This window comes from Coffea arabica, chromosome 7e (assembly GCF_036785885.1).
Source record: "Coffea arabica cultivar ET-39 chromosome 7e, Coffea Arabica ET-39 HiFi, whole genome shotgun sequence".
NCBI classification, from domain to species: domain Eukaryota; kingdom Viridiplantae; phylum Streptophyta; class Magnoliopsida; order Gentianales; family Rubiaceae; genus Coffea; species Coffea arabica.
The window spans coordinates 13,760,808-13,773,403 of NC_092323.1; the positions used below are offsets into that span (position 1 = coordinate 13,760,808).

Sequence of the window (12,596 nt, forward strand, 5' to 3'; positions counted from 1 at the left end):
ATATCATACGAAGCTTTTGCCTTACAATTTCCCAAGAACCTAAAAATCTACCAGATATTACAATTGAGGTGAGTCATAAAAGCTATGCCTCATAGGTATACAGTCTTCAAAGCCCAATCTTGAGCCTGTGCATGAAAAGCCCTTCCTAAACTTTGCTTGCTTGTTCTTCATCTCCACCTCTACAGCAAATACAGCACATACAGGTCTATGATCTGAAAATCTGGATTCTCCCCGAATATAAGATAACTGCTCAATCCCATCTCCACGCCACAATATTCTATCACACCTGAAGTCCATAAATCTAGAAATCAAGAAAATGCTGATTTGATGTGTCATCAAATTCTTTTATGCCATTATTTGTTTTTAAATGCGAAGGAAAAATGGGAAGGATACAAACCATGCTGGGGTTCGCCTCTTTTTCTTAGATTTTACAGTCTCTCCAGCGTAGGAATCAGAGTTGTGTGAGTACTTGTAAGTTGGAGCAAAGAAGATCTTCCCTTCATGAAAACCACTAAATACCCTGCCTGCTTCTCTCTCCATGTTTAGCTGTGCTCCAGTAAGTTAAGACCTTGTCAGTCAACTAAATATAAATGAGAGTTTAAAATCAGAAAAATATGACACAAAACTTCCAGGCTAAAGCCAGCTTTGCCTAATTAGATTAGTAAAACTTGAAAGAACTCTAACAGAAAAGAAAGTGTCTAACAATCGCCAATAATGCAACTAATGCTCACAATCTTCTTCTATTTCCTTATTCCAGTTTTGCTAGAACTTTATTTCTATTGTTGCATGCATCTCTTGCTTGCCCCTTTCTCAGATATATTAGTGGAATTTGGACATGTTCAACGAGTTCAAGAGCTAATACATTAGTAAAACCCTATAAACTCCTAGAATTCGAAATGAAAAATTTGCTTTTAGATGTTTTATTTTCTTTTTCTTAGCTGTGGTATATTGTTTCTTTCTCAAATTTGGATGTCCAAATTTCCAAGCTGCATATTTCTAGAGCTTGTAGGTTAATTAGATACAGTTGCCATGAAAATTGAGCATTATTAAGTAATTATACAATTCATGCACCTTAATCACCTACGTGTAAAAACATATCTAAGCAATACAGTTGTCAGAAACCTGCGATCGTAACGAGTCTTGATACATCGCTGGAGTGGTGGCATAGCTAATGAGTCAATATCATGTTAAGATACTGTGGTTTTAGGCCTCAATGCCATATTAGGTGTCTAGTTGACTTCGTGAAACCTAAGTCTATTTCAAACAAAAATCTCCAATTCAGAACTAAACTGTTGACTAAGTGAAATTAAGGTCTCTTTCAATCAATATCTCCATTTCTAAACTAGACTAGCAATTTCTGAGGCTACCAACCTGATCCCTTTCCAGAAGGGAATCCCAGTCATTGTCCTCTAACAGCAGTCTGGTTTTTTCGTAGCTTAAAGACACCCGGTAATTCAAGTCTCCAAGCCAGATAATGCGGCTGAAAATGCAAGTTCCAAAGTCAAAATTTTGGATGAAAATCCGCAAAAGATTATGGCTAGAAAAATATATTTTCTTCTATATTGACTTACTCGTGGTCAATAATTCTTTCTGGAATTTGACGAATTGGATTTTTGCAAATCCTGGGGAATTGCGTACTCTTTAGAATTTCAGCTACATCAGCATTCCTTCTGAGTTCATCTCCTTCCTTTTCCCCAGAAGCCAAGTGACTGCAGACAAAGCATAAGCTTGTTTGGTGCAATGACAAGCTTACTGATATACAGCCCTGCAGTAAAGTACAAAAAAAGTACTCAAGAGTACTGTTTTACCATGCAATTGTGTATATCCACAGTTAAAAAATTGGGCTGGTATCCCTTAAATTAATCCTATGAACCATTTTTTCGAGTGCCCGCATAAGGAAAATAGATGGCCAGGGGTGTAAAAGTGTCCAACTAAATTGAATATTGTAGAACTTATACTTGTTTGTTTACTTCAACGAATTTGAAATTGTATTCAAGTTTAGTTTGTTTTTGTATCAAATCAAACTAAAATGAGTTTTTGTAAAGCCAAATTCGAGTCGGGTTTAAGCAGGTTGAATTTTTGATATGTAAATTTTAAGATAAATGCTAATTGAACCAAACTTGAGTTAATTTAAAATTTTACAAAACACAATATACTGTTTATATTTGACTTAATTAGTTGGCCAATTAAATTCGAAGGAACTCTTATTGAACCGAACATAATTCTAGTATTGACTAGTTGGGTTTGTCTTTCACCGCTATTGAAGGTGCACCTCATCAAAGCAAGAATTAGACCAATATTAATGATGAATGAACAGTAAGTTTTTTTTTTCTTAAGGAATACTTTGGTTCGACTCTAGCTCTTTTCATTCTCTTTATCTTCTTTCCCTGAGGGTTGTAGCAGTCTCATTAATTTAAGCAAGAGGAATTGCTTGTCAGCACCTAGATTGAAGAATTGTGTCGGAGAAAGTCCCATGCGCCAAGTGCAATTTTATATACATGGCAGTGTCGACATCAGTAAGGTTTGTTTAATCCTAGGAATAGTTTAAGGGATTTCTAGCTAGTCTTAGGATGATAAACTAATAATTTGTCTGATAAAATATTTCGAGATACAGTCCATCATTAACCAACCAAAGACAGCAGGGCAAGGCAAGGAGAAGAGTAATGATCAAGTTAAACCAACCTTATTGCCAAGATAACCCATGATTCCTCTTCCAATGCAGGAGATTCTGAGATGGCCAATGTGTTGCACCAACTCTTTTCTGGCCCAAACTGAAAGAAAAATGCCTACCATTTGCTTGCTTGCGACAAGACGGTAACACATTCTAGGAGAAGGAATTTCTGCCAACTGAAGGAATTCATCCATGCTAGAATCTCCAGAGGAGAAAGGAGAAGCACAAGGGTCACTAAGCTTCCTAGGCAGCCTGTTCGAAATTGAAGATTCCAAGGGGCAATTGCAAATCTTGAGAAGGCTATTATCAATTTTTAGATTTCTGCTGAGCACTTTCAGAGATGGCTTATGGAAAACATTGGATTTTGAGTCCTTTGAGTTATGTGAGTGCTTTGAATTCGACCCCTCCGAAAATGAATCCATATATTCATGATATGACTTGTTCAGTGCTTGGCTTATGAGGGCTAGCCATTTCACTGCAGGCTCATTGTCTTCACTAACTAAAACATTTCCAGCACTCAAAGGAACAATCTCCTGAAACCTGAAATACGCATGCTATCTTAGTATCGATAATTGCACATAAAATTCAATAACCTGACTACTTTTTTCAATCAAATATGCAGGTGATCAAGCATACCCTAACACATATATATCTGAAGAGCCCTCCACCTGCAAGAAATGTTCAAGATTTAGGCCAGGATCAGGTGTCTTCCCTCCCACATTCCACGTTCCAACGAATATCCTACAACTCACAGAAACATTTACAACGCCTGCAACACTCTGTTCTCGTCTTTGACAAGAAATAGTAAGAGTCAAAAAACCAAGATATTTCTTTCTGGAATACCTGATGTCTTGAACAATAGTTGAAGGTGCCATAGGCTGGTCAAAGTATGAGAGGTTGAGGCCTTCAATCCGGGAGCTACTGTGCCTTTCTGGGAATATATAAGAATATAATAGAATGATTCCCACTTTGCTACGTACTAAGAAAGAAATTACTATGATAATTTCCAATGTCAAAGGCCTCTTGGCCAATATCAACAGTAAAAAACTACTTTCATATTATTCTAGTTTCATACTATTACAATGAATATCTTGGCAATAATCAATATACACTATAGTCTTCTGGTAGGTGAGCTACCCTGTACACTAGCCAGCCAAGATGATAAAACCTACAAGAATACTAATTCTACGACTACGTGTCTTTCAGCACTAGTACCAACAGTATCAATCATGGATTATCTTGTTTAATATGTCATTTTCAATACTTAACGCAATGTACAATTTTTCACAGGATGTATATAGAAGCGTGTGCAAATTATTCTTGTCCCTAAACAGATTCAATTAATATTGATGAGTCACTAGGTTCATAATCAGTAAACATTAATTTCAGAATAGAAAAGTAGGAAGGTTATACATAAAATTCTGTTATGTTATGTTGCACATGAAGAATACTAAAATCTCCACTGCATGCACCAGAAACGATTTTATATATTTTTTATGATCCCTACCTGAGAAATTTTTCTGCACAGAGGGCAATGACGCCTCTAGGAATACTTTCATTCTTGATGTCAGCCTGCTATCCAAATCTGTCTCCAAATAACTCAACAAGATATAAAGTACGAAAGATAAAGGAAAAAAACATTTATTTTTTGCTTGTCTATTTAAAACCTTGATATTCTCACGTAGAATACATTATTAATTTTTTTTAAAAAAAAAAATTCTAGGAGGTAACAAGAGGGGGAGACTCACCTTGATCATTTCCATCAAGTTGAGTAACATCTTCTTCTGAGCTTTCTCTACTATTTCTCTTGGAACTAAATATCTTTGGAAATATTGACTTTATCCCATTTCATGAATATCCAAAATACAAATTAGAAAAGGATAGAAGACAGATTTTTTTTCAAAAAAAAAAAATCAAGAATACATGCTATTAGACATAATGGAATACAAATACATCTGAGGGCTACTTTAAAAAAAAAAAAAAAAGGAAAATAAAGAAGAGGATGTATACCTTCTTTTTCTTTTCACCCTTGACAGAATTTTCAGGAGTTGTGGACTTGCTTGAACAGCAGGAACTGCTGGGGTTAGTCATGTGGGCTTTTTCCTCACCCATGGAAGGCCTTCTTCCTGGAGATGACATTCATTCTATTGCTAATATTCTGCAACTGTAAATTTTTGTATGATTCTTAGGTTAATGGTCAGCAGCAACTCCTAAACATATGTAACTCATGCGGTTTGGTTAGATCAGTTTCTGTGCCAACGTTGACAGGACTCATCAAAATTCAAATTTCTTGATTTGCCTTTTGTTTGCATGCATTTTTGTGCTCTTGTGATTTATGTTTGTTATTTGTGTTTCAGTTGAAAACCACCACCATTTACTTATCCTTTTCTCTCTTTTTTTTTTGATTGGTTTTGGGGTGTGGTGATTCTTCACTATTTCTTCAATTGGATATTGCTTTGATTTCTTTTCCTTTTTCTTTTGTTTTGATTGGCTGGACTTTTGTGTTTTTGTTCAAAGAAATGAGAGTTTGCTGCCAAAGTTTTCGGAGCCAAATGGGATAAGCGGTTAATACATGTAAAGTTAAATATTTACACATGATAGATAGAGAGATTGGAGTGCATATAGATATAGGAATGTGGAAATCATGGACCCCATATACCATACACTGAAAATTTTCCATTTTGTTTGTTATCCTAAAATTTTGCCATTTTCCCACAAATTTCCCAGTTTTTGTTAACAGGAAAAAGGAAAATGGCCCTCTTCTTATTGACTAGTGAAGCTTCCTCATCCCCCTTTTCTTTTGTTTTGGGTCTTTATTGGGGGGGGGGGGGGGGAGGGGGGTTATTTAATATTTCAAAAAATGGGGATTTATTTAATTTATTCTGAGCCAGCAGGATACAAAAAGACCATCATAAACTCCAAGAAAAAGGAAAAAGAAAAAAAAAAGGATGACCACCCTTTTAGTTGCAATGAAAAGCTACTACAATTCCAACAGTGGGCTCCTTCAACTCCAAATATGGCAAAAATATATTCATTCCGTGATATGTAAGTCAAAGGAATATAGGATCACCTCCAAGGAACGTAACAAAAGAGAACCATATTTGCTTTGATTTACCAAATAAAATTTGCAGCTTTAGCTTTGATTAGTTCACTAAAAGAGATATGATGCGGTAACTACCAGTTGACTGAAACAAGAAAATTATGGTTGTCCAAGAGCAAAATAGCATCATTGATTTCATAACCTAAAGACTGTTTGATTAATACATTGATTATTATGCTCATGCAAGTACGACAGATGCATTTAGCATGAATTCTTTTTGAGTTTTGAGAACCATATCTTTAACACATTCTTTGTAACAACCATGTATTCAATACCTAGCAAGAATTCAAGGACCATATATAACAGTTTCAGGTTCCAAAACCATCTGATAAGAATAGCAAATTTGAGCGCTCTAATACAAGAATAAAAGAGTTCAAACTCTCCACGAGATTTGGAAGAAAAAGAAGGAAATACAAAAGGGCAAAAAAAGATTAAAAAAAAAGAAAGAATGGTGCTCTGTCATACAATTTCATATTCAAACAGGCTGTTGAGGTATCAAGAGACTGTGTGAAGGATCTGCAGCCCAACCAACTAATGCAGTCGAAATATTGGATAAATAAGACTGGAGAAGTGGGGAGTTCCATATAAGGGAAGTTACTCCAGCTGAAGAGGTTCATCTGCTGCATGAACAAATCAATAAAAGGAAAAGTTAACTGAAAATTATGAACCTGGCATGTGTGAACATGTTGAGATTGATGCTAAGCAAGTCAACAGAAAACTGAAACTCATAAGTTACTAGACGTTTCAATCAGTAAAACTACATAGGAAGTCAAATCTATTTAGCCCCCAAATCCTCAACATCGAAATTGACGTCAATGCTGCATTCAACTTGTTCACTAAAAAGGACAAACGAAACTCTTTTGCTCCATCCCGACAACACAGCTTGATGCTCTCTACACGTCATGCTGCGAAGATATGGTAAGTCTTTTGCTACTAATAGTATCTATATCTACCAAAGAAATTATGAAATCAAACTATAGCAACCACATGTCAAATAAATACATCATTGTTTGATCAGCTAAGGCATGAACAAAATCAAAGGCCAAATGAAGAGAGAGACAGTACCTCATTCAAAACCATTAGTGTCACATTTCATCTAACTGTTGTCTATATAATGCCAAGCTCTGCAGAAAGAAAGTTTCACAAGTGTCAAGGTGCCAGTTAACTGTTGCATTCGACAGCATAATGTCATGTGTTACGTAAAATAACAGAAGATGAAAATATACTTCCAAATCTGGGTTCAAAAACAGCCATTTAACTGGTCAGAAGCTATCTTATGATACTGCACATGGTATATTTGAAACACATATTACTACCATTAACTGAATTGAATCTTCCCATATCAAAAAATAATTTTCTTTACAGAGTAATATATTTGTTACCTTCTATAGGCCGAATGTGCTGATTCTCAATTTATGTGTCGAACAAGGGAAATTGAAGATCTATAAGGCCACTTAAAATCATTCAATGAAGCCTACCTAAACCAAAAACTTCCAAGAAAGGACTAGCGCTTATGTATGAACTGGACCATTTTAGTGATCAAGCATCCATATTAACATGGAACTAGCAGTAAGGAGGTGGTGTCCAATAATGCCATGTAGATTGATACTGGGGACCAATGTGCCACAATAAAAAGGTTCGAGAGCAGTCTTGTACAAGAAAAGAGTAAGAATGTCGGATATGGAGGTAAAAGCCAAGGGAAAGAAGAGAAGAGCGTTGAGGAGAAGAATATTTAATGGGTGAGAAAAAGAGTAACTTTCTCACTATCTCTAGCATTTGCGCCCCTCTAAATCCCTTTGGCCTATATGAAAACTTTCTAATTCCAAGATAAAGTGCCAGTTGAGGTAGTAGCCTAAAAGTGCATTTTTTACAGAGAGGAGAACAGTAAAAACCATATGAATATGATTGAGAAATGGAAAACAAAAACCATGCCAAAAACCATGATAAATGCAATGAGCATATTGTGTACGTGCATGTAAGGGCACCTATATGACAGTCTACTGCTGACATAAAATGGTTATCAATTCGATTAACAAATGCTATATTTGCTGCTTAGTATTTATGGTGTTCAGTCACCATTTGGTAATGTACAACTCTAGAAATGTAACTCTTATTTCATTTTTTCCCTTTCTGGGAACCTCTGCAAGGCATAAAAAAGAAAAGCTAAAGATAAATTCCTTAGAGAGTTTGAAGCTTAAAGACAAAGAGGGCTTTGCACTTAAGATCAATTTTGATTAACAACTGCACATCTGCAGTATCAACAATCCAGCGTAAGCCTATTAGCTTTGTAGAAAACCACAAGCTTTCTAAGGGTATTTCTCTCAGTGGATTGACACTTGAACGCTAACCTGATGAAAATTACTTCACAACAAAATTGGAGTAATCAATATTAAAAAAGAGTGAAAGAAAGTATATACCTCAGTATAAGCATAAACACCAACCTCTGTAGATCCCAAGGGGCTGCCCCTCCTTATGAATTTTCCTTCTCTATATATGTATAGCATAGGTACCCCAGTTGACAATTCTAAGTCAATGACCTGTTCACAAGAAACTAAATGAACCACAACTAAGATAAATTACGTGGTGAACAAATCTATCAGAAAGCATTTTATGGGTCTGAGGCTGTAGAAAAAAAAAATATTACCTCCTGAGAAGTTAGTTTATCAAGATACATAATCATGGATCTCAGGGAATTTGCATGAGCTACCACCATTACATGTTTTCCAATCAAAAGTTGAGGTTCAATCTGCAAACTAGATGTTATTAGCATTCACGTATTTAGAAGTACAAGTCTTGAATGCCAAACAGAACAATGTCATGGTTAAGTATCTACATTTCTATCAAGCATAGACACCATGGCTTACATGCTCTCTGAAGAAAGTAACTGCTCTCTTCAAGCACATCTCCAAACTCTCACCATTAGGGGGCCGTACATCATAACTTCTACGCCATTTCTGAACCTGATCTTTCCCATATTGTTCAGCTGTCTTCTGCTTGTTAAAACCCTGAAGATCACCATACCTGGAAATAGTCTACCAGTGTCACATTGAGCTGAAATCTTTCAGTGGATGTTGAAGGCTAAAAATGAGCACAAAATAAATATAGCATTACATTCTTTCATTCAGCTGCCATGCTTTGATAATTGGAACAGTTTGATTCCGGGTTTCCTCACTGTGAATTTGACTCCACATTTCAGCTTGTTCATTCTCATTATGAATAATTATTGGCACCTGGAAACTATAAATAGGTTAACTACCAAAGAAGCAGGATGGCTGTTTCAAACTGTGAAAAGAAAAGGAAGATAAGGCCTTCGATTCTGATTTCAATCCGAAATTTACACTTTAGTATGTTTTAATCAATAGAACGGGAATTTCCTCGCCTGATTTATCCCTTGTTCTCTTGAAAATATCTTCCATATTCCCCTTCTCTCTCTCTCTCACACACACACACACTCACACGCGCGCGCGTGCCTCCACACCCACACCCCACACAATCACACACTCAGAAATGCACAAACACTAAATGTCAACCTCCCATTTGGGCGTCAACATTGCATTGACCCTTGACAAACCGCTAATTGGTGCAAAACAATGTGGTCTTCAGATTCTAAGTTGCAATAACAGTTGGAACAGCAGCAAATAGTCCCAAGTTGAAATTGTCTTCCTAGCCACCAATTAAATCAATTTTTTGAATAGCCTTTTAAAGTATCACCCAATAAATTTAAAATCTATTCTAAATTGGAAACAACCAAAAGTTGTCATAAAAATCAGTCATTACAGTTCTCTTAGGATGCTGAACAAGTTTTAGTTAAAGGAACAGGGTCTCTTTCTTCTCTACTTTGATAATTGCAAAACTAATCACACAAACATTGGATGAAAAAGGCACTTCAAAGCTTGACACTAATCAAACACCAAAGTACAGCGTCAAGCTTAAGAAATGAAAGGAACATTAAAAGAAAGTTGGCAAGTCCAATCAAAGATCTAGCAAGAGCATTGAGAATTAGACTTCTGTGGAAAAATTATTATGTCTTCTGCATGAAAATGTTGCAGCGCCTTTATTAAAGCAAAAAGAGGTTGAGATTACTGCTATACATCTTTTGAACAAGGATGCAGTTTTCATGTAAATGTGGATAGCAAAGCTTGTCAGCAAGTGCATACTAATCAATATAGGAATCGAAACATTCAAGCATTGAGTAATAGAAGATGTAAATTTCTTACACTATGCAAAAATACATACATTCATGCAGTGGTGTTCCGTGAGAGCAAGCATAGCAGTCATTTGAGAACGAATCAAAGCTGATGTGTAGACAATATCTAGGGGCATTTTGCTGATTCTTTTACCAGCTTCAATTGCTTCTTCTACTCCTCTTTCTGTCAATGGTACACCAACACAACCAGTAAACAGGTTCTTCTCGTTCCACATTGATTCTCCATGCCGAATCAATATCAGAACAGACTCATCTGTGAAACAGTGTTACCTTAAGTATAACAATGCAAAGAGCACTACCAGTACAAACTTAGGATATGCGAAATGAAGAACGACTTAGCATAATATTCACTCACTTTCTTTCTTCAGGGATTCATTCGTTTCAGTTGGTGAGGAGGCTAAAATCGGATATGGAGCAGAGGAACAAGAATTTGATGCACAAGATACCACTTTTTTGGACTTAATAGTTCTCCAATGTTCTTTTATCCAGAATGGTTCTTCATTTTGTATACTTTTCGACATTAATCTCAAACAAGAACTATGACATCCCCGTTGGCCACCAAAATCCCTTCCACCTCCACTTTCACCACCATTGCCATGGACCAAACGGACATTAGTAGCTTGATAAAAAGCAACATTACTCATTCTGATCATCCAGTTACCCCTTTAACCATAATAAATTAACTCAATTAGTTTTTATTTTAGGAAAAAAAATATTGATCCATCCCATCATCTATATAAAAGGCAATCATCATTTCTATCTATAGAAGTATTTAGCATACAAACTGTTTGAGTTCGAGAATCATTTAAAAAAAAAAAGTTACTATAAAACCCTCGTCCCATATGCATCAAGAACATTATTAAACTAATACTCTATTTATACTTTTAACAATATAAGCTAAAAATAGCTTATAGTCTAGCTATCCAAATAAAGCACAGAACATTTTTCAAGAATCCCACATCAATATGATCATGGGCAATCAAAAGCCCCCAAAAGAAACAGAAAAAAAAAGTCTACAATTTAAATTCAAACCATATATTATTTGTAATAACTGTAGCAAAAAAGATTGAACCATATATAATAATGTATGACCGGAATCCACAGAAGCAGAAGCAGTAGAAAGTGAAATCAAATGAAGCTTACCTTTTACCTTATGATGGGACTTGGAGATTTTAAAAGAATGGATTTGGTAGACCTGAGGAAAAAAAAAAAAAAATTTCGCCCTACACTGATGGAGGGAAAAGACAAAAGTGCGATCTTCGCAGTTCTTATGCCTATTTGCTATTTACGGTTTTGGTGCTGTAATTATGTTATGATTCACTTTTGTCCCCAAAAAAAAGAATTAAATTTTGTAAAAGGGACGTGGGTGTGATTTTGGATTATTTATTATTGGCAATATTTGTATTAACTTGTATACCTACAAAAGGAAAAAAAAAAAGCATATTTTTTCTGACATGAATCCTTTATTAATTTATGCCCTTTAGATGATGGATACAGTCACATGTTGTTAAGGGATTTCTTATGTTTTATTGAAATGTTATGAGCAAAACTTTCTAGTTGTAGAACTTCTGTATTAGTTGGTCCCTAATTGGGCTCATGCTGTTCTGAGAGGGACAATAATTACAAAATGTCAAAATCTTATGATTTTTTTCTTGGGCTTTTATGCTTTTTGTGTGCTATAAAGTTTATAGGATTTTACAAGAAAATGATTCGTTGGAAAGAATATTTGAACAATTACTTCTAACTACCCATTGTCTTTCAAAATTTTTTCTTGTCAATCTGATTTTGGGTAAAAGTAGTGTGATTTTCACTTCTTTCCTCCCTTGAACTGTACTGAGCTCATTGATGATTGAGTTGAGTATATGAGTTTCTCAAAGCCAATAGTAGTAGTTTACTGCAGGTGACAAGACCTATTGCCGAACGTATAATATCATATAAAGCAAAATGTGACAAGGGATTGCTCCCCAGTTCTTGACAATTCAATCCACAACACCAAATTGTTTTTACTAGTTGTATACAACCATTTATTTGCCCATTCCAGTATTGCAGAGTGCAGACATATATATATAATTTTTTTTCCCCCTTGTAACATGGATATTAAGGTTTTGGAAGTGTAGATGGTATCTCCATTCTACCTTCTAACATCAAGATCACATTTCTCATTGAAGGGCGGAGATGAGGAGCTTCTTGAATGCATAAAAATCCAACCTTGAGGAACCTTTCCAGGTACATCAATTCTATTTCTTCATCTCTGATGAGCTTTTTGAGCTCGTTTGTCACCAAGCATTTATAAGCCCAGCTGGCTAGTTGGACCTCATCTGGGGTTGAAACAGTGTTATCCACATTACTTCTGCAACAGATGATCTCGAGCAAAACTATTCCATAGCTGTAAACATCTATCTTCTCTGATGTCAAGGCATTGCTCTGCCATTCAGGTGCCAAGTAGCCTCTCACAGCTCTATCAACAGCACTAAGGATTCCGTTTTGAGTTGGCATCAAAAGCCTTGCAGATTCAAAATTGCAAAGCTTAGCAGTCCAGGAATTGTTAACCTGTATGTTCTGAGGCCTGATGCTGCAATGGACTATACAGGGCTCACACTCTTCATGCAAGTAAGATA

The 12,596-nt window shown here is 35.8% G+C and overlaps 2 protein-coding genes across 2 annotated transcripts; both read right to left on the reverse strand.

The window, feature by feature from the left end:
- Positions 1 to 30: 30 nt before the first annotated feature.
- Positions 31 to 4,252, reverse strand: LOC113701279 (type I inositol polyphosphate 5-phosphatase 5-like). The gene is made up of 8 exons (XM_027221850.2): positions 4,179 to 4,252; positions 3,515 to 3,602; positions 3,308 to 3,412; positions 2,683 to 3,211; positions 1,572 to 1,765; positions 1,372 to 1,480; positions 398 to 546; positions 31 to 286 (listed from the first exon to the last, which is right to left on the reverse strand). The coding sequence occupies exons 1-8, from the start codon at positions 4,228 to 4,230 to the stop codon at positions 58 to 60; spliced, it is 1,455 nt and encodes a 484-aa protein (XP_027077651.1). The 5' UTR covers positions 4,231 to 4,252; the 3' UTR covers positions 31 to 57.
- A 1,766-nt stretch (positions 4,253 to 6,018) lies between these two features.
- Positions 6,019 to 11,174, reverse strand: LOC113701277 (2,3-bisphosphoglycerate-dependent phosphoglycerate mutase 1). Its single transcript, XM_027221848.2, has 9 exons — positions 11,129 to 11,174; positions 10,334 to 10,641; positions 10,008 to 10,231; positions 8,883 to 9,001; positions 8,636 to 8,792; positions 8,416 to 8,517; positions 8,189 to 8,308; positions 6,837 to 6,895; positions 6,019 to 6,391 (listed from the first exon to the last, which is right to left on the reverse strand). The coding sequence occupies exons 2-8, from the start codon at positions 10,629 to 10,631 to the stop codon at positions 6,857 to 6,859; spliced, it is 1,059 nt and encodes a 352-aa protein (XP_027077649.1). The 5' UTR covers positions 10,632 to 10,641; positions 11,129 to 11,174; the 3' UTR covers positions 6,019 to 6,391; positions 6,837 to 6,856.
- Between the last annotated feature and the right edge of the window lie 1,422 nt (positions 11,175 to 12,596).